At 32.7% G+C, this 21,982-nt stretch overlaps 3 protein-coding genes and 1 non-coding gene across 13 annotated transcripts in view; all 4 read right to left on the bottom strand.

The window, feature by feature from the left end:
* The window catches only part of LOC116025229 (universal stress protein A-like protein), a 9,949-nt gene extending 5,310 nt beyond the window's left edge, over positions 1-4,639 (bottom strand). For 7 of the 8 annotated variants that reach the window (XR_004099628.1, XR_004099629.1, XR_004099630.1 and 4 more), the window contains exons 1-3: positions 4,363-4,639; positions 4,078-4,169; positions 2,833-2,951 (exon numbers count right to left, since the gene is read on the bottom strand). Coding sequence is in view for 2 of the 8 variants with exons in the window: in XM_031266383.1 (XP_031122243.1) it covers positions 2,833-2,951; positions 4,078-4,169; positions 4,363-4,609 (458 nt within the window). In the remaining 6 variants the exon portion in view is untranslated. Of the gene's footprint in view, positions 1-1,592; positions 1,931-2,832; positions 2,952-4,077; positions 4,170-4,362 lie in introns of those variants that run through there. The other variant, XM_031266382.1, reaches the window with a different exon arrangement.
* LOC116025228 (acyl-acyl carrier protein thioesterase ATL3, chloroplastic-like) lies at positions 4,519-8,797 on the bottom strand. Of its 3 annotated transcripts, XR_004099623.1 has the most exons (7): positions 8,481-8,797; positions 8,035-8,135; positions 6,871-6,980; positions 6,678-6,773; positions 6,418-6,591; positions 4,740-4,815; positions 4,620-4,645 (listed from the first exon to the last, which is right to left on the bottom strand). XR_004099623.1 is itself a non-coding variant. In XM_031266380.1 (5 exons), exons 1-5 carry the CDS (start codon positions 8,771-8,773, stop codon positions 6,472-6,474), a joined length of 720 nt encoding a protein of 239 aa, XP_031122240.1. In that variant the 5' UTR covers positions 8,774-8,797; the 3' UTR covers positions 6,311-6,471. The 3 variants fall into 3 exon arrangements, 1 of the variants encoding a protein (XP_031122240.1); XR_004099624.1 differs by lacking the exon at positions 4,740-4,815 and having other exon boundaries at positions 4,519-4,645; XM_031266380.1 differs by lacking the exons at positions 4,620-4,645; positions 4,740-4,815 and having other exon boundaries at positions 6,311-6,591.
* A 1,819-nt stretch (positions 8,798-10,616) lies between these two features.
* On the bottom strand, positions 10,617-15,045 carry LOC116026178. Its single transcript, XM_031267647.1, has 10 exons — positions 14,843-15,045; positions 14,175-14,403; positions 13,975-14,082; positions 13,302-13,471; positions 13,061-13,194; positions 12,672-12,849; positions 12,013-12,571; positions 11,523-11,635; positions 11,213-11,456; positions 10,617-10,957 (listed from the first exon to the last, which is right to left on the bottom strand). The coding sequence occupies exons 1-10, from the start codon at positions 14,896-14,898 to the stop codon at positions 10,709-10,711; spliced, it is 2,040 nt and encodes a 679-aa protein (XP_031123507.1). The 5' UTR covers positions 14,899-15,045; the 3' UTR covers positions 10,617-10,708.
* A 78-nt stretch (positions 15,046-15,123) lies between these two features.
* TRNAH-GUG lies at positions 15,124-15,195 on the bottom strand. Its single transcript has one exon. It is a non-coding gene; the product is annotated as a tRNA-His (tRNA).
* Between the last annotated feature and the right edge of the window lie 6,787 nt (positions 15,196-21,982).

The raw sequence follows: 21,982 nt of genomic DNA, 5'->3' as shown, positions 1-21,982 counted from the left end.
CCCCCCCCCCCCCCCCCACCCCATTTTTTAGTAGGTATATATTTATATATTATTATAATATGAAAATTTGACACTTTTGACCCCTCCTATTGTGTTTAAAAAATCTATTATATATCAAATGAACTCAAAATACATATATATTAAAGCTTAAGTTCATTAAATAAAAATAAATCAATCAAATTAGTCATTTTTCTTTATTAATTAGCTTATTTCTTTCGTTAAGATTTTAATGAGGGAAGACGTTAAGTATCTAATTTAATTTCATTACTCTCTAACTTTTTGAGGTATATATTTTAGTTTTATTAGTTGATTAATAATTGATAACTTTTTTGTGTGTTTTATTATTTATTTACACTTTTAGGATGTAAATTTGTTAGGTTATATTATTAGTATTGAAATTTACAAAAATTAATAATGATTCTTTATTTCGAAATATTGGTTTTTGTCTTCATCCCTTAAACTTTGAAATATATATTTCATTAATCAGTAGAACGAATATCAATTTATTATCAAAAAAGTTATTGTTGACCAAACAATTGACAACTTTTTATTTGATAATTAAAAGAGTGACAATGCATATTTAAATAAATGTAAATATTTTTTTTTAGAGAAAATTACATTTTTCGTCTCTAAGTTGGTGGTCGTGCTCACTTTTCGTCCCTAAATTATAATTGGCGTCACAAATTTTGTCCTTTTAATAACAGGTTGTCCTTTAAGTTATTTTTTTCATCCCTAAACTACAATTACCCTATAACTTAGGGATGAAAAGTGTAATTTTCCTCTTTTTTTTTTTATCATTGTATATATTTTGTGTTATGTGAAAAAATTAGAAGTAATGTTTGATAACCTTAACGATCATACTCATATAATTATTATATATTCATATATTATACTGTTGCACATAGTATAATTAAAAATAATTATCAATAATAATCTATACAAGCATGTATAGTGTATATAACAATATTGTATGATTGATACGAATGCCAACTAAATTTGGCCCCCCTAACCCAGACTTCCTGGCTCCGCCCCTAAATGGAGGTGAGGTAGTTGTATTAAAAAATATATTATATGTAATTTTATTTTTTTAGTCTATTTCTTTTGATGTTGACATTACATATTTTAATTTATCTTTTAAATGATTACAAATTAAAAAAAAAAAAAAAAAAGTGATAGCAGAGAATCAAATGAAAAGTCTATCATATATATTACTCATTAGTCATTAGGGATATGATATGGATGTTAATCCCAATTGTTATACCTTGGACCAACCTTTCATAGTAAAATGCAATGTGGACCTTGATTCAAAACCATAGCGTTAAGCCTATCAATATTACTCATTAGAGATGTTTAATTTGATTTTTTTTTATCAAACAAAAAATTTATCTTAACACAATTTTTTTAATTTCATTAATTTTGGACTAAAATTCACATCCTAATTACTCATCAAAGTAGTACTCTGTATGTGAATTGCCTATTTGGGCTCATATCACTGTCCAATATTCTCCACTGCTTGCCCAAATTATTAAAGTCAAATATTTAATAATAATGATAGGAATGAATTTTTATAAAAGTAATTTGGTCATTTGGTATAAAAATCAAAATCAAAATTCTAAAATAATCACAATTTTTATCCATATTACAGAATCATTTTACACATACATAGAAGGTAAAGCATTATATACACACCAGATAATATATATCAAGCTAAAGATGATAAATCACCATATACCAACATTCTAATTAAGTTCAAACACCACAAGAAAGCTCTGCATAGTTTCTCTATTCATATATGTTTGGTACGTACGTAGTTTGAGGAAGCTAAGGAGCATATATAAGCTAGGTTGATTCCTGTGCTGTTTTCCTCACAACAAGAACAGGACACTTGGCATGGTGAACACAGTAGTTGCTGACACTTCCAAGAAAAGCCCTGTTTCATTTTCAGGGAAATTTTGTTCTTTAATTACAAACTTAGACAATGACCGGCCCGATAGATCAAACCAAACCCGAATCGAAATTGTACGAGCATTTCCAATTCTGGTTTGCTAAAATCAAGAACTAGAACTGTCCGGTTCCGGTTTCAAAATGAATGGGAAAAAAAAAAAAAGTTTGGCGGTTCAAAGCGAAACCGGAACCACCCTATTGGGAAAAAAAAAAAAAGTTTGGCGGTTCAAAGCGAAACCGGAACCACCCTAAATATGGCAGTAGATGCATAAATCACAATGACTAAACGACCCATTAGGTTGAATGACCAATATCTGGTGCCAACAAGAAACCCATCACATTGGGTGAAACTCCAAATTGCACTAACAAGGTTTGATCATGTATCCTTATCCCATAATCTATCACCTTAAATCAACTGGGCTGCTCATCCGGACTTAAAGGTGTTTATTTGGTTGCAAGAAGAAGTATTTCGATCACTATGCTAATTATATGCATTTATCGATTGAAGCATGGGAAAAGTACACCTATTTTGTGCTTAACCATGGTTGTGTTTACACCTATTAGTGCTTTACATTGTGTTCTTTGTTCAATATATTGTATGTTATTAAGAGAATTTCCACTATGCTATACTTGATCATCTTAAGTGTATTTATGGAATTCCATCTCTATATATGGCCTCGTACCCTCGTTTCAATGCTACAATGATAGCCTTTATGAATGGGCAAGTATGCTTATATGTTGATATATAATTGGTTAAGATGACACTATCATAGCCCAAAGCCAGCCAAACATATTAATGATATCAAATTTTAAATAATAATAAAATATTAAAGAAATTGCAACCCTTACTAGTGAAGCTAAAGAAATGGAGATAAAGTTTAAATTAACCTTTGGAGAGCCCCACGACTATGAGTTCCCAAGACAAGCAAATGGACATTAAGCCTCTCCACTGCTTCACATATTGCCTCTTTGGGATCGCCCACTTCTGTGGCGGTCTCTGGAGTAATCTGTCACCAAAATATTATCCTTTTTAGTTCAACTTTAAAGTCTATTCGAAAATTCGTAAAATGTTACTAAATGTTTAGAAAATTATTCATTTCTATTTTGTTGAAAGTCAAAAAATAATATTTTTCATTTTGGTATTCACTTTAGATAGTGAATAGAAATATATTACAAAGTTATCTTTTATAAAATATTAATTATTTTAATAATGATATTACATTTTTTTAAATACTAATATTAACTAGATAAACCAATTGTAAATAAAATTGATAAAATAATTTATTTATTATTACTTCAATAGAGATTGATTTTTTTTTAAAGAAATTAACTTTATATCCTTGTAGCTTGTACTTATATGATGATTTTCTTTATATTAAAATAGAATTATAAATTAAAATTTATATAATTAATTAGTTTTAAAATTTTACAAAAATTATAATAAAAAGATATAAATAAATAATTTTTAAGTTATAACTCATTATAATAATAAAAAAAAACCTTACATAAAATAATTAATATAATAATTCCGAACTAAAAAAATTACAAACAAACAAAAAAAAAAGGATTATAAGCGAGACCAAGATTTTTATATCATGTGACCTAGCCCAATTGGTCCCAATTTCTGATCGGGCTAGTTTAATTAAACCTAAATAGTAATCTCGAATATTATGAGCAAGCTCATTCATTTAACACCATGACCATGACCATAATTCATATTGAAGTATGGATTCTAGTCTAAAATTATGTGTCTATAATTAACACATTTTGTATTTGCAGTTATCAATTATTGTACGTGTAAATAAATTGAAGGCATATAATATGATAATTATAGACACATAACATAATTGTTAACTGCAGGTACATATGATATGTTAACTACAAATACAATAAGATATTGGTTAATATATTATGTGTTTGCAGTTAACATATTTTGTACCCTAAAATTAACAGTTTATATGTTTGTAGTTATCATGAGTTTATATGTTCATAATTATCATGTTATATGTCTGTAATTATCATGTGATGTTCCTCCAATTTGTTTAAAGGTACAGAAATGATTAAATGAATATGTTAACTTCATTTTAAATTATATTGTATAGGGAAAATTTTGCAGGTATTAGGTCACCGTACCCCATATTGAGTGCAGAGCTTGGTGGCCTTTTCCAGCAGAGCATCAGCCATCTTTTTCTGATTTTCCCGAAGGGAATTCATTAATTCCGGTGCTGCATCATATCACACAATTTTACTTCAACTATCAATACAATTCCATCTCTTTTAACCTTTAAATTATGATCTAATGTTATACAACACCAATAAATATTTGCAGAAAGATGCATATACTCAACTACTCAAGTACCTAATAAAAATTGGTTTTAAGAAATTAAAATTTAAAACAAAGGAGAGGAGAGTGCATACGCGTAGAGCCGAAAGAGGCGGCATGGACAAAGGTATAATCGAGAAGCGGCTGTACAGTGAAGATTAAGACGCCGTAATCAATGGCGGACGGCGACGGATCGTTACGGTTGCGCAGGATAAAATTGTGGAGAGTCCAGCGCAGAGCGTGGAGGCTGTTTTCGCTATCGTCTATAGCAACCATCACTTTGTTCTTCTGCTGGTGGAGCAGCATCTGCTCTTGACCTACTGATATCTCCCCTTCCGCCATCAATTTTTTGTTTGATTAACCGACACAACAAACAATCTGCTGTCCACCGATATATAAATCGTCGTCGTCGTTATTATTATTATTATTATTATTATTATTATGCAGGTGAGAAATGGACACGTGTACGTACTGGAGGTCTAGACACTTTCGTGGCGGCCGCATGATTTGACACTGACACTCCGCCCACTGTAACGGTTGCATTCAAACTGGGTGGAAAACGTAATGGATGGTTTGGTTCGAGTTATCTAATAATAAATTAAAATTTTTAAACTTTTCTTCTTCACCCAGAGAAAATTTTTAAACTTATTGACTTGATCGATGTATCAGCTGATAAACAGTCGGTTAACAAAACTCTCATTTTATGCCTAAGGTTCGGTTAGCTTGGTTTGACTGAAATTATTTACAATTTAATTTCTCATAATATTAAGTTTACAATTTAAATATTAAGTTTAGAATTAGTGTGTAAAATTTATATATTTAGAAACTACATTAAAACTTAAAAGTACTATTAGACACAAAATCAAATTTAAAAATTATTTTAAGGGACGAGGTGCTGAACCACCACACCAACCATGTTGGTTAACAATTTATATGTTTATAGTTATCCTGTAATGTGTTTCAACTTGTTTACATGTACAAAAATTTATTAACTATATGTAAATAATATGTTAATTGTAGACCCATAATTTTTTAATCAAACTTCACAATGCAATATTAACCAAACTATTGGGAGAAATTGTACTAATGCGTTTGGTGTCACTCCTCTGGACTACCCAAATGAATTAACATGACAAGATTTGATATTCTCTTAAACTAACTCATTAAAAAACTAAGGGTGTGTTTACCAACTGAAAACTTTCTCCAGTTTTCAGGAAATTTGAAAAATTAAAAAACAGAAACATGTTTACTACCACAATTTTCCATTTTGGAAACAAGAAACACTATTAAAAACTGTTTTCTAAATGAAAAACAGAATCTACTATCATCTATTAGACTATATGTCACTATAACCATATTCTCACCATTATCTACTTACATATGTGTTCATTACTATGATTACATTTATTATCATCTTCTATCTTTTCTACTTGCATTACTTATTTAAACATAACTTATTTGCTTATGCTTAAATTTATACATCATTCACATTATCAAAATTAAAAATTGAAATCTATACCAGGTTTTATATTTTGATTGAACTCAATTGGTTTTTATTCGTTAGGATATTTTTAATTATGTTATATCGGATACAAGTTTGGTCCTGATATCGGATATCGAAATTTCACATATATTACTATATCAAAGTTCAAAATAAAAATTATATATTATATACATGTCATTCAAATAAATATATCCAAACATATTTTAAATATTAGCTCAAAAAATATTAATATCATCTAAAGTAAATTTTATGTGAACTTAATAGGTTATTGGTTCGGATATATTTTTATTTATTGTTAATTTTATGAAAACAAAGAATGAAAACTGAAAAATTGAAAAACAGAAAACAGAAAACAGTTTTCTGTCAGTAAACAGGCCCTAAACAATTCAACTTGATCTACCAAAACACACAACTTAATTAAAAAGACATTATAAAAATTATTTAATAATTAAATACAGAAAATTGCACAACATCCACCCAGTACTTTCGTATGCCTCATGCTCAACAGTCAAATCTGGAGCCTAAATAATTATAATTTGGAATATATCTAGTTACTTAATTTCAAACCCTTTTTTAATTTTTTTTAGTATAATCAATATTAAAAAAAAAATTATTTCCTTGAAGTTGAAAAGAACAAGGATTGAACCTGAGACTTGTTATCTCCTTTGGTGGAACTAAAACTCTCCTTTTTGTGGGAATGCTAGCTTGATTCAACCTTACGAAGGAACTGAACAAATTTGGATCTAAACTCTGCAGGAATTCGGACTGGACGATAACTTTTGTTAAGCCACACTGCTACTCCTGTGGCCTCCAGAATGGGCTGCCAACCAACATTACAGAGTTTCACAACACGAGATCTTTCGTTATAAGATATTCTACAATCTATGATGAGTTATGGAAACAAACCTCTTCGTTCGGAAGCTTGAAGATGAAGTGCTCAAAGAATAAACGAGCAGCTGACAAGTCAGATATCCTCACCTTCACAACGAACCTGTCTCCGCTCTGATGGGAAAATGGTAAACTGAATAAGCTATCGTGAAGTGAATATACATATGGAGCAAGAAATTTTAGGCATGGAATGACAATTAAAAGGACGAACCTTTAAAGGTGCAATAAACTTAAGCGACAGCTCTGACAGTGCTAATGCATCACCAGAGCGTGCAACTTCATCTGCATTTACACCAATTCTTTCCAGAAGTTCATGCCGACCTGTGAGAATCTCTAAGAATAAGTTCTACGAATTATGACAACAACCCAAAAATTATTTATTTTCATCCAATTCATATAGGACCATGAGTTAACATCACTGAAAGAGAAGTCCAAAGAAAAAACAGAAAACCAACAAAAAACCTATCACAGGGCATAGTGGTGCAATTACGATTGCTCTTTATGTTTTGATTACACTCATTTGCGTGTTTGATGTCTCTTCATAAGAAATTAGGTGCATAACTTTAACCTTTCACATCTAAAACAACATGGTTTGCTGTGCACCACAAAGTTGCTAGCTGCTGATACTAAGCTGTACAGTATTTCAATGACAGTACACTTTTTTTTTTGAAAAATGACAGTACACTTAAATGCAGTACACTTGACTAGAGGACTTTAGAGTGAAATTTTTTACAAAATGAAATTGTTAGAAGCAAGATTATGAGTCTACCTACAACTACAAGGTGACATTTTAAACTCAGAATGCACTTTCAGAGATTGGATGCTGCTAGCTAGGCGACTGACCAGTTAACAAATTAATAATAGCAGCACAAGTAAAAATTCAGTAAAGTGAATTTTCATATTAAGTTGAACCAAAAAAATAAATAATTCTGTACATGCTCTAAAAATAGGTCTAATTTATGGTAAAACTCCAGGAATCCAGGATCATGCAGTGACCACAGACCAGTGCATCTATGGCCTTTTACCTCATAGAAAATTTAAAAAATTTGGCTAGAATTTAGGATAAGGTAGTTGCTTTCATGGACCAGAAGCCATGACTTCTTGTCAAAAGGAAAGACAGAGGCGCTACCAAAGTCTTAATCTAAAATTTGGGAAAAATCATAGCAAAAGTTAAAGAATTACTGTACTTGGAAACACCACATACAGCAAGAATGAAAAGCACAAACTAAGTCAAGAAAAACATTTACAATATTTACTCACAGAATAGGAATTGAGTTGATAGATATATAACAAAAACAGTACTAAATTGTTGCAATCAAAAGCACCCAAATTTCTTCTGTTTCTTAATGTAAATGATTTAGCAGGAAATCCTCACCGTGCTGGCAATAACTCGCATAAACAGCATTGTTTACGACATTGTATTGATCCAATTCATAGTCCCGGACTTTGAGTTCAATTTCATGGAATCCACTCATTCTGCCAAACAACAACCATAATGCTCAGTAGATCCAAATTATAATTAATCCCTCTTTCCAATTCTATAATGCTCACTAATAATAACCAATCTTAGGATAACTAGCAATCCAGCTGCTACATTGACATAGAAAATATAAACTTGGAAGAAATAATAGAATCCAGAATCCAGTGGAATCAAAGTTTCAGAGTTCTCAAGATATTACGCTAATTTCTTAAGATTTTTTCTAGAAAATCAATTCATGTACAAATATAAAGACATAAAGGAGAGGCAATGGTTTCGAATAAAACCAAATGTTGAGCAGGAGAATTTCAAAAAGAGTCAAAACTGTTGGGAAATTGAAGTACCTTTGGCCGCCTTTGAAGTCAAGCGGAAGTGCGGAGCAGCATCTAGCCGGAGTGGTCATTGACCGGAGCATCGGTGGCCGGAGCGGCGAACCATGAATGGCCGGAAAATTGATCAACCGGCGGTGAAAGGTGGGACCTATAGGATTGGCAGGTGAGGAGGAGGGTGGTGCGAGGTGCATAGAATGAGAGAGCAAGGACTGAGACATTATTGGTCCCCGGAGTGTAGTTCGGCGATCACAAAGACGTCGGAGAAGTGAGGAGTAGATGGAAATTTTGATGAAAGGTTTGGGCATTTATTTATTTGCTTAGTTATTGGTGGTTTTTTTAGGTTTTGGGCGTTAAGTTATAGGCGGAATTGCGGAAATTGGAAGAAAAATGTTAGGTGTATTTCATGGAGGTCAAAAATTTGTATGACACCGTTTCATTGTAAGACGAGTCGGATTGGATCGGGTTAATATGTAAATGTAATACTTATATGTAGAAATATCATACTTGCTCAAATGTAATACTAATCAAGAATAAAATTTTTGTTACTTATAAGGGTAAATGTAATACTTTTAAGGGAAAATACAATACTTTTACATTTCGATTTAAAAGTATTACATTTTTCTTCAAAAGTATTATATTTGCCCTTATAAGTAAGAGGCACTTGTCAACATTACTTATTATGAAAAATGTATTATTTTTTCTCTTATAAGTAACAAAAATTGTATTCTTAATTAGTATTATATTTGAGCATATAAGTATGACATTTGCATATATAAGTATGACATTTGAATGTTACTTCGATCCGATCCGTCCCACGAATAAGAATCCGTGAGACGATTTTACACAAGTGTGACCATTCATGGAGACATGGAGTATAATTTTCATTATGTATTTAATTTTTATTGGACGAAGAAAATGAAATGAACAAAAATTATATTCCATTTTCTTTATTAGTCAATCAACGCATGACATATGGAGCAAAAATGGAAGTTTATATAGTAGTGCTAAATAGGAATTAGGTGCAAACATTGCATATACACGTGCATGGCTCGTGGCCTACAAGATAAAATTTACTCCATATCTATTTATGAAAAATAATATATACATATAGTTGTGTACTCTCATTATCTACAAGATAGAAATTACTCTGTATTTATTTATGAAAAATAATGTGTAGTTGTGTACTATCCTTCACCGTTCTCAATTTTTACTTCTATGTTCATATTTGGTGAAGACATTTTTTTTACTTCATTCTATGTTCATATTTGATGAAGATATTTTTTTTGACATGTGATGATAGTACATGCGACTGGACATTGTCTACTCGGTGTTTGACTGAAAATTGTTTTTTTTTTTTTTTAAGTTTTTAACAGTGATGAATAGTGATTAGCGACCGATCAACGGTGGACAAAGTCCATAATTTTATTAGTAGCCTATTGATTATTATTTTTTGAAAGGACCTATTGATTACTATTAAAAAGACTTATTTAAGTATTTTGACAAATTCGAGTGTTTAATTGCACTTTTAAAAGTATCGAGTGTTTAATTGCACTTTTAAAAGTTGAAGACCCAATTATACTTTTAAAAGTGCAATTAAACACTCGAATTTAAAGGTGTCCTCGAACATAGTCTGGACTAAGTTAGATCACCAAAGTCGTTTAGGACAAAATTGAAAAAATCACTATCAGTTCGGTAGAAAGAGGGTGAGTGTTTGAATGGGAAGAAGACATATATTTTTACATGGAGATGCTGATAATGGCAATATGAAGGTTTATGAGAAAGTTACTGCTTGAAAATTTGATTTATCAAGCATAAAATCAGACATTTGGGTGCTACATAAACAGAATAGCTGGATTTTGCTTCTAAAACCTAGAAAGGCATTTGAGGATACAATTATTAGGACAATATTAGTTAATCTGCATTGCTTGTATTTCTTTAAGAAACGACGAAATTGAGAAAAATTATTATATTCAAAAACTATTTTGGGTATTAACTCAAAATTAAAAGGTTTATTTGAGCCTTTTCCCTTATGACTTTAGTTCCCATTCTGAATGTGTAAATCCATGAACACAAACACACCCTGAAATTAAATTGTATGAGAACACCGATGCAAAACTACTTTTACATGCATATACAAAAATGTATTTATCCTCTGCGACAGACGTACATAACTAGTTAAGAAAAACGAGGCCCAACAACAATGGAGTTTACGAAACTAACTGCCATATATATATGCATCGTCAATCTGCTTTCAAGGCTACACTTTGGACCGCAATCTCATCCACGGCTTCCACAACTGAAACTGGGATAGAATCCCACCACTCTTTGACCCGCCTGTTTCCCCCCTCCTTCTGATTCTGCTTCCCCTTTCCCTTCTTTGAGGATGATAGAAACCCAGACACTACAGCCCCCATGAGGATAAACTTGAATGGAATCACTGCCACCACAACTGCAACAACGATCATACCCGCCATCACCATCTTCGAATGCTGCAATATTTAAACAGGTAGTCACTATTTAAGTATGTGACAAAACAAACTCTCACTATTTAAAAGTGTGCACTAGGTAAATTCTGTCTTGTAACTTTAGTAAACAGACTATAAGAAAGTAAACCAGCTTACATTGTTGGCTCAAACCCTGTCTTTTGACCTTAGCCAACAAAAGACTATAAGAAGATAAACTAGCATAGATTGTCGTGGTTGACTGGCTCAAACCAAGAAAGTTAGAATAGTTTGTTTAGTTACCTTGGGGGCTTTAGAGATAAATAGTGACCAAAGTTTGAGAATTGTGACATTCAAGCGTTGGATTATGTCATATGCAGTTCTTAGCCCCTGTTGAGCTGACACTATGTTTTCCACAGCGGTTTTATCAGATCCGGTGAAGATAACTATCTTGTTGTATGTATTCGCTATCCCTAATTGTCTGGCCCTCAGCATTGTAGCAACCATCCACAATAACAAGGCTGCAATGGCCTTGCCAACCCACTCCCTGCATTTGATTTATATTGTAAATATAATGAGGATGAAAAGGTTAGAGCAAATTCAGAAGACTTACTTGTAGATGACTAGAAGAGTTATGAGGAGAACAATGGAAGTGGTTAGTGGCCTTTCCCATGTCAAAATCTCTAGGAAATGAGGCATTAATCCTCCAAATGGCTTGAGGAGACCCTGCAGGCAGTGATATACATATCAAATTTGTTATAACTGAAAGCATTAATTCTTCCCTTTTTGTTCTACTTATGATATATATGATATTAAATCTATGTCGTCTTTTTTTTTTTTTTTTGGATAAAAGGGAAACCAAAACCACTATCTGAAAGTGCACACTTGGTAAACCCTGTCTTGTGACTATAGCCAGCAAAGAACTACATGGAGGTAAATCACCCTAGACTATTTATAACTGATTGGCTAAAACTGAGAAGGCCAATAGGCCACTGTAACTGGAAGTGGAACTTGAAACCTTGTGATTACCAAGCCAATAACCTGATCGGCTGGTGTTGCCCCCACTCTATGGCATTCTCTTCCCCATTGAGCATAGCACTTACCATAAGAACCTGAATGTTGTTGGCAATCCCTTCTTCCCTCACTTCTTCCACTGTAGCTTGAGCCACGTTTATTTCGTTGTCTTGCTTCCTTGCTTGATCAATGGCGTTCTCCAGGGACGACGCGTTTTTAGCTTGAGCTACTGCAGGGTTGCCATCGGGGCTGATTTCCTTTACTTCAGTAGATGGCATGGACAATTGGGAGACGTTCAAGCTCCTCAAGATTGAGCTTGCACTACACAGATGCACAACGTCGGCCCTCTTCAAACTATCAGCAAGCTCTTCGAGTACATAATCCCCTTTTGGCAACTCGTCTAGCAACTCGAAGATTAAGAAGCCCTTGGGAGCAGGGGGCGAAATCCTAAGCATTTCCCTAGCGGCATGAAGCCTTACGATTCCTAGTATTGTCCTCGCGTGCATTTCCCACGATTCTATTGGTGATCTGACCTCGAAATCCCGTAAGAATCTATGCAACAGCATGACCTCCCTGGAAAGAGCCAGCCAGTGGTCACGTCTCGTGGCGCTTGCCATTTCCGGAAACTCTAGGACAACACTCTCTTGCCTACAGTTTAGCCAAATGCAAGTCATCATATATATTCCAAAACAAACTCTCATGAATTCTCGCCCGCAAAATCAATGTCATCTAAGCATTTATAACTTACAGTTCAGAAGATTCAAACACTATAGCCTTATCGAAAATGGGGGAACCCCATGGACCCGTGGCATCTGGTTTTACGGTCTGCTCAACGTCCTTCGAAAGGTCAAGCCTAAGAGCATCCTCGTAAGACAGGACCCCAGATGCCTCAAAGTAGAGAGCATAGTTTGTTAAGGTCAACCTACCTAGAAACCATAGCATCACGAAAATACATCATATCACTCCATAAACTAGACAACACAAATTAATAATACAGAATTGAAGGATACGTTCTGTCTCATTTCAACTAAAAGCCTGATAGTAGGAACATGCTTAATTGAAGGATGCATTCTGTTTCGTTTTAACTATAAGCCTGATAGTAAAAACTTGGAAAACAAGAGAAAATGAAAGAGATACCGGGCCAACTTGTGCCTCCAATATGGCGCACTACTCGTTGCGTGGTTGCAGTTCCTTCCACGTGTAGTATAAACTCATCATCTCCCAGTTCAACCCCTGTTGGTGTGGACTGCTTCTGCAAATGCCTTATGCATCTGAAGGAAACAGTAGAAAAGGCATTAATCTATAGTGGAAATGTTAACTTTAAGTCTTTAACTGGGATAAATTTCAATAGTAGTAACAATGTTTTTTCAATACTTACTTGTCAATCTGGTTCAAGAACATATTATATGCAGGATAGTGGAGTCTACTGGCAGAAGTAGCAGTAAGAGTCTCAAAAGTGAATTGTGCATTAACAACATCAGCTATCACTGGTACAAGCGATGCCATCCACACAAATCCACCTTCCCCAACATTTTGCTCATTATCAACCTGCCAACATATATTCTCAAAACCATTGAGAAAGAACAATTGTGGAGTGAAGGAAAATGAATCAGAGCAACAACAGATGCAGCTGTAGGGCAACTCCAGCTAAGTTGGTTAGGTTGTTAACTCCCTAGGAGAACGGCCTATTGACCTTCTTGATTTTATGAGCCGATCAACTATGGACAAGCTAATTTGATTTACCTCCTTGTAGTCCTTGCTGGCTAGGATCTCATTTGTGAGGAAACTTAATTTGGTTTACCTCCTTGTCCTGGCCAGCTAGGGCCACGATTGTGAACCGATCAGCTATGGACAACCTAGCTTAGTTTATCTCCTTATCCTTGCCTGCTAAGGCTACGTTTGTGAACCAATCAACTATGGACAACCTAATTTAATTTAAGTCTTTGTGATTCTTTACCGGCTAAGACCACAAGATGAGTCAGGTAGTGACTCCGGATTTCCCTTACTACTCAAAAGGGATGCAGCATTAGCAATTGGAAGTAGTTGCTTACAAGGAGTGGCATGATATCTGAATAGAACAAAGGGATGTCATCTTGTTGTTGATCAGTGGATTTTATCGCCACTTCTTTGTGATCTTCCTTTTCTTTTCCTGCACACTCCTGTTCACACAAACAATATTTAAACTACATCTATCCTACCTTATAAATATATGGGAAATTAACAGGAATGAATTGAATCAGTTAGCGTTTACGTTATATGATTGTTCATCTGCAGAGGTAGGCATCTCCCAAGCAAGCATCATATCAAAGGTGAAGCGGCTGAAGAAAGCACCAAGAACAGCACCATGTGGATCACTGAACATCCTGGCCAGAACCTTTGAACATGAAAACTCCACCAACTTCCTTGAGTATCCTTTCTCGTCCGCTTCCCATCCAATCTCGAACTCATCCACTAGTTCCTCCACAGATATATCTAGCGTCCTAACATATATAAATACACTCTCAAACTTTATATCAGAAGTCAATTAAACCCTTAAACTTTTAAAAGTTGTAATTAAACACATTATTTTAGTAATTTCAAGCCAAAAACACAATTTTTGTCATGTAAAAGCAGACCGCTAAGGTTCTGATTGAAGATGTGCTACACAAAGTTACATGTAAACTTTTAAAAGTTGTAATTAAATAAGTTATTTTGTAATATATAAATGGTTTCTGGTTTTGGTTTAAAAAAAAAAAAAAAGAAGTTATTTTAGTAAATTGAAGCCTAAAAACCAGTTCGTGTTATGTAATAGCAGGTCGTTAAGGTTCTGATCGACGATGTACTACCCCAAGCTACATGTAAAATGTAATAGCAGGTCACCCCGAGCTAAAATTTGCACTTTATGTAGTTGAAGAGAGGGGGAAGGGATATGATGATTACCGGGCGCATTGGCGGACGACGTGGTTGGCAGTGGAAGAAAGGTGCTTTATCTCCATTAATGGATGGCGAGCTCTTTAAGTGCATGCGCATCAGTTGTGACTTCTTTCATCAAGATTCTTATATATAGATGTATTGTATATTGTTGTAATAATAATATAATGTTAGGATTGAGACATTATCCATTATAACCGCCAAGGAATTAGAAGAAGTGACGCCACGGTGTGCAAGCGGTGTATTCCTATCCCACAGACACGTGCTTCGCTGCAAAAAAAATTGTAATTTGTGGCTGCTGGGATTCGAGCCCAGGTCTCCACGGCCACAACGTGGAATTCTTACCACTAAACTACAGCCACTTTGTTTGATGGATTTTAGTTTTTTGGTTTTGACAATAAAGATGGATTTTAGTTAAATTCCAAGGTTTAGATTTATCTACTAGGTTTGAATTTTTGTCCGAAAATAATAATAAGGAAAATGTTAAATGGACTCCAAGAGACTAAATTATGTGTCTTGATTTTATTGAAGAACGATGAAAAAAGAAAGTAATAAAAATTATGATCTACAAATTTTTGAATGAATCAAATGGTGGGCATGTAAGCTGGAAGTATAAAATAGAGTATAATGCGGGAATATGTGTAATATTATTTGAAAGAGACACACATTTTCAACACGTGCTTGGTGCATTCTCTTCATGTGCTCGCTAGCACACATGAGAATAGTCATCAATTAGTGATCACTCTCTTTTTTTTTGTTATTTATTTATTTACTTATTTTGTTTTAAATTTTGACACCAAAAAAATATTTTTATTAAAAAAAATAATACCATTGAGTTGCCTTTTGCTATTTAAAAAAAAAAACTATTACCTTCTCATGTTCATTTTCTTTAGGTGACAATTAAAAGTTACTAATAAATTAATAGACACATCACAACTTTTTTTTTTTTAAGAAAATTTAAAAGGTAATGGTATAGTACCAGAATATAGCATGTGTCAATTGGTACGACTTATGACAATATTATGGCATTACATATAAACATAGGTGCATACACGGGAAACTTTTTTATCAATTTAAGTGTCGAAAGTTTACTCAACATGGTCTAGTGGATGGAGCATAATTCTCGTATTTAGATATTTACAAGTCTAATTTTTTACGACATTCTTTCAGTTGACCCCGTCACACCAAGTCTTCCTAGTGTAGTTTACTTCTCTTGTGTTATTTGCGAGAAGTTGCACATGAATAGAGTTTACACAATACACATCTTTAGATAGTGATTGTGAATTTCAATTCTCACATCATCCTTAAATTAAATCTACTTATTATTATTATTATAAATCTTAAATGACCAGTAAAATTGTGTCAAAATTATAATGCAATGAAGTTGTTATTTGAAATATGTCCACATTTTTTAGATTAATTGTTCACTTTCGATATAAACTTGTATCACTAGAACATATTTAATACCTCCTAAAATTTACTTAACCATGCAATTTGAGATAATATCAAGAGCAGACATGAGATTCTAATTTTGTAAGAATAAAACATCAATTTTAGGTTAGAAAAGAGAAGGATAATTTTGTTCCAAAGATATCTATTTTTCTTCCCATGCACTTTGGAATTGAAAATATCTGGGGGAGACATGAGATTCTAATTCTGTGAAAATGATGGAATTAGAATTGCAATTGCAATTCCCTCCAACAAAACGAAGAAATTTAATTGCCTTTGAAATTAGGTTGGAGTAGAATTCTAATTCCCTCCAATCAAACGGGTTGTAATATTTTGTTTTATATTAAGAAAATATTTTTTACCCCTCCTAGGCCATCCTCAATAGTGGGTTTTTATTGTAGTTTTTGAGAAGTGTGATTATGAAAGAGAAGATGATAGAAAAGATAAAAAAGAAAAAAAAAATAAAGCAAAAACTAATTATTTTTTTTTAAAGAAGAAGAATAAAGCAGACTTATAACACGCCCAATGCACGCGACAACTAGGCACAGTATATGGCCTCCACGCGAACATAATAGGCAACCAATCAAACTCAGGCAGGTCCCACTTGACTGCAAAACCCCTCATTTGCAGGAGGGTCTGACCTTGTCTTTCTCTTCCTTTCTCTCTTTCAATGTGGCAAAAATCTTCTTAAAAATCGTGACAAAATGGTTAATGGTGAAGGCCTAAAATTTTTCTTCCTAAATTCTATTAGGATGCCACTTATAATTATTCAGTGTCCATGAATTAATTGATTACACCAACTTATAATCAAATACTTAAAATATCCAATCAAATAGTGTCACACGTTAAGAAAGAAAATTAGGGAGAAAATTTTTAAAAGGATGAGTTGCATTGAAAACACACATTCAACTCTTCAAGTAGGTGCTACAAGCTTTCTTGTAAATTGAAAAAAAAAAAATAGCTATAATAAATTATTGATTTGGAAAAATCACTCCGAAATAAAAATAGAACAGGCCGAATTGTAAATCCGACAGCTGCCCAATGATTGGGCTGAACTTAAAGACAATCTTCAAGAAAGCCCATGATTCCATGTTCAACGTTGGAGCTACTTTTTGACCACCGATTAATGATATTAATAATTTCATGCATTTTACGAGTTATTTTTTTCTTCTAATTTCATATTTACTATTTGTTGCATAAGTAATAATAGTAAAATATTATTATTATTACATTTTAGTATTTTACAATCAATAATATCTTTTGTACTCAAGTTTCAGTCAGACTCATTATAAAAGATAACGTCTCTAACTCCCTTTACTTCATTCACAATGTTAAAACCTAAAACTTTAGTTAAGAGCTTACAAAAACGAATTCTTTATATATTCATTGAATTGGATACTATGATAATGCTTACAATTTTAGGATTTTATTCTTGACACAATTATTACCACAATTGATTATAAGTTTGAAAAACCTCCCATCAAATTGTAGTCCTCAATTGGTCTATAACCCCAATTGACTATGAATGTATGAAAAGAGAGTTTTAAATATGAATTCGACAAAATCAAGTATACTTGTTTGTTTTAACGAGGTTGTTTTCCTCACCCTGTGACCCTAGCCGGCAAAGAATCACAAAGAGGTAAACCAGCTTAGGTTACCCATAGCTGACCGAAATGATCTTGGCAAGAATCAAACTCGTGATATTCTGATATGAGAATTATACGTCACTCACTCGAACACTCATTTTGGAATCTAGAGTTTCAATGTTAGTTTTTGTCAAGTTTCTTATTACGAAAATTCTGCGTGATAGACTCAACCGAGATGGTGTTGACAAGAATCAAACTCGTGACGTTCTGGTACGAGAGTCATGCTCCATTCACTCGCTAGTTAATAGAAACTAGCTGCAGCCATTTTTACATATAATATAACAATATCACACATAAAATATGGCCTACTAAGATTAAGAAAGGATAACAAGTGCCAACATTTTTACTTGGAATATTGTAAAAAATCCTTACTTATATTCATGCTAGTTTCTAGAGGATCGAAAAGAAAGTAGAGGTTGTTGATCGTGTCAATAGCTGACGGCTCGTCCACACTTTATTAGAGAATCCTTCATCATGTGCCTTTACAATCCATCTTTCATTTCTCCATACATCATCTCAACTATAGTAAATGCTATACCTCTTTGCTTTCATGCATTGCATTTTTTTCCATAAATATATTGATCCAATTATATATGCTTATTCATGTATTCCTCATTTTTAAAATTATACATTTAGTATGATAATAACTTTTAAATAAATCACTATATATACATTAAAATTTTAAAAAAAAGTTGAATTGCAATATAAGAGCATCTTCATTAGTTGAGATTTTTATGGGATTTTTGTCATATCCATGTAGGTAAGAGAGGGAGGAAGAGAAAGGAAAGCAAGGAAAAAAATATGACAACGAAAAAGAAAAAATAAAAAGAAAAAAGCCTATTTATGCACCTAGCTAGGCGCAACAGGTGCGCGAAACATGCACCCACAGGCTTTTTTTTTCATTTCTTCTCAAAGTCTGGGGCTCACAAAAAAATTACATTTGCAGAAATAAAAACCCTACAAAAATCTTCTATCTCATTAGTCAAAAAATCATAGGTTGATTTTTTTCTTTCTAAAAAATTAAGCAAAAATCATTGATGGGAATGCTTTAACCCCACAAACACTTCTTAGAAACTTCTCTTTTACAATTAGATCAAGAGATCATTGGTTTTTAACTTCAAATATTTATATATGTAGAATGCAATGTAATCCTATACATTATATTATTGTTGAGTTAATTCCACTTTTAGTTTTAGATTTATAAGTCTCAGTCTACTTTTAGTCCCCTTTTTTTTTTATCAAAAAATTTCACTTTGATCCTAGTATTATTGTGCCATAGTCATTTTTGGTCCTCCGTCCACAAAATCGTTGAAATGCCGTTAAATACAATGACATTTCAATCTTTTTAATACAAGGTGCATTGACCCGCTATATTTTTTTATGTTTAATGTTTTTGAAAAATTTCATAATTGAAGACCGAAATGTCTTTATATTTAACCGCATTTAAACTATTTTGTTGGTAGAAAACTAAAAATTGCCATGTCATAATAGTACCGGGACTAAATAATGATGTTTAAAAAAATAAAGTGGACTTGACACTTATAAAAAATTGACAAAAAATAAAATTTTTTATTTAGTACAGTGTGCTTTCAATGATTGACGAGGACGACACGTTGTATGTGTATTTTTTTTTATTATGTCATTGATTACGCGGATCTTATTCTTTATTGTTTTATTAAAGATAAGACTAGTCTTTATCATTTTTTTCTTCAAAATGTTGATTTGACAACAAATGCACATCTTATTAAATTAAAGTATGCATGGTGTACGTATAAGGTAAACAAGAAATTATACAAATGAAGCTATGCAAACCGTCTATTGAATTTAAAATTGAGTGACGTTGAATGACACGATTTTACATCAACTTTGTTTTAAATGGTGGGAGGAATTTTAATTTGGATCGGACATCTTTTGAATTGAATTTAGAAATATTTAATGCAAGTTCTATGACAGCATATATTTCTTTTTCTTTAATTGTAAAACCTACCCAACTTTGACCGTGGCAAAAGATCATAAGAACAAATTTCTCATTGATAATACTGAAAAAGAACTAAAAACTAATTAATTTGAAGCGATATGTTCAAATTTAAATTTCTTTCAACTCAAAGGAATAGCTCAGGTGGCAAAAGAACCTTTTTGTGGAGGAGAACTCCGGGATAACCTAGATTTGACTCCTACTAGTGACAATTTTTCTTGGGCCAGTTCTTGTGCCTCTCGAGCGAGCGGGAATTAGTCGGGTGGATTCGAACAGCTAAACAGACAAAAAAGACCCAGAACACTTCATGGGTTCTCACACAAAAACAACAAAAAAAAATTCTTTCATAATATTTTTTTGTGAAACCGATATAGAATTTGTATTAATTAATGGAAGTGTAAAAATGAATGTAGATTAATTTGTGGAATTAGTTAGTGAAAAAAGTATATTATATAGTTGTTGGAGAGCATTTGGGCAATTCATTTGCTGCCTAAATCCCAAAAGGTTAGTTATGTTGCCGACTTTATCTTTAGCGGATCTAATACTTTTTTCTTGTTCTTCCCTTTTCATTTTCTTTTACCCCCTATATATTATTTTTAATTAAAAAAAAACTTCCATTTTTATTTTATTTATTTATTACAAATAATACAACTACCTACTTTATTTTTTTATTAATAAATTCTCTAAGCTAAATAATATCATCAAAGAAATATGCTTCAAGAGACTGTACATTTGGGGTGGAGTAGAAGCCACCAGCAAGGGATCTTGCCGGTGTGCTTCTAAAAACGAGGATCTTGCTGGTGAGCTTCCATTTTAATAAATAAAAAAAAAAGAAATATGCTTCAATCAAGTCTAATAATACGAAATTCACTATCAAACTTACATAGAGAAAATGAACCTATACTTATATATAATGTATAAGTGAAGTTCAAGCTCAAATTTACGATTCTTTACCCAAATAAGAAATCTAAACGATAATTCAACTAACAATATTTTTGCTTTTGACCCCTATGGTAATCAATGTAAATTCGACTTTACTTGCACGCTAGCACTTATTATTCAGAAATAATATGCTTTAAAAAAAGCGTAAATAAGATTATATAAATTTAATAGACATATCAAATTCACAATACCCTATAGATGATATTCAAATTCTAAATTAAAATTAATTAATTACAGAAATTATAGTTACTTTGACTTGTAGTTTAATTTGTTATGTTACTTATACATGATGTGAGTTTCATTCGTTACGTTAAAAATATTACGAGTAGAAAAGAAATATAAAACGGTAAGCGAAGATCAGATAATGGCCCATAATAGAGCATTTCTTTATACAATTATTCTTATGTACCCTAACTATACAAATGGAGCAAAATGGATCACTAGATACTTAGCAAGTTAGCCCCCTACCTCACAACAAAAAAATATGTGCGCATAGGATGTCTATCATCATATGCTTATTCACTATATCCTTTGCTATATGTATCTCTTTCAATCTCATCAATCATTTCTAGGGGTCTTGTTAATTGTTTTTTCCATGAATGAGAATGAATTATCCACTACACTTTCATCATTATCTCATCTTGGGTGTCACATGGATAGTCTCAAAGTCCCAACTTTATTAACACCCAAAACTATGTAAAATGACAAAGCATCCATATTCACCACTTTCCATTTTACTCAAATTGGAAACTATGCCCTTCTCCAAGGCTAAGAATAAGCCCTCTTTAATTTGCAAGCATTTTAATTTACTCCCCCCATCCAATTATTGATTCTCATTCTCTTTGCTTTTCATCATTCCTTTTTACACCCCATAGCTTTCATTATGTTGTGATATTTTCTTCTTTTCCAAAATGATGAGTATACTATAAAACATATACAAGGTAAGGATCAAGTGATAACTAGCAGTCTTATGAGAATGCACGAATTAATCTCATCCGTCCATGCATCTAGAATAATCAAGGGCTGAAAATTAAGAAAAAAAATGCAGTGACATTTCCATAATTAGAATGTTGTATTTGGAAACACTTGATAGTGTATGATAATTGATAGTGCGTGCGTGCGCGCGCGCACACAGAT

This window comes from Ipomoea triloba, chromosome 7, assembly GCF_003576645.1.
Source record: "Ipomoea triloba cultivar NCNSP0323 chromosome 7, ASM357664v1".
NCBI classification, from domain to species: Eukaryota; Viridiplantae; Streptophyta; class Magnoliopsida; order Solanales; family Convolvulaceae; genus Ipomoea; species Ipomoea triloba.
The sequence above is the reverse complement of the archived record's forward strand: the minus strand, read 5'-3'. Positions and strand labels throughout refer to the sequence as shown.

Bases quoted from the DNA above. Each gene is read 5' to 3' on its own strand.
- LOC116025228 (XM_031266380.1), bottom strand. From the start codon at position 8,773: ATGCCCAAACCTTTCATCAAAATTTCCATCTACTCCTCACTTCTCCGA. The intron at 6,981-8,034 runs GTGAGGATTTCC...AGATTCTCACAG, and splicing joins TGCGAGTTATTGCCAGCACG to GTCGGCATGAACTTCTGGAA. The intron at 6,774-6,870 runs GTTCGTCCTTTT...TTTTCCCATCAG, and splicing joins AGTTTATTGCACCTTTAAAG to AGCGGAGACAGGTTCGTTGT.
- LOC116026178 (XM_031267647.1), bottom strand. From the start codon at position 14,898: ATGGAGATAAAGCACCTTTCTTCCACTGCCAACCACGTCGTCCGCCAA. The intron at 14,083-14,174 runs GTAAACGCTAAC...TTGTGTGAACAG, and splicing joins CAGATGAACAATCATATAAC to GAGTGTGCAGGAAAAGAAAA. The intron at 12,572-12,671 runs GTAAGTTATAAA...GCTAAACTGTAG, and splicing joins GTGTTTGAATCTTCTGAACT to GCAAGAGAGTGTTGTCCTAG.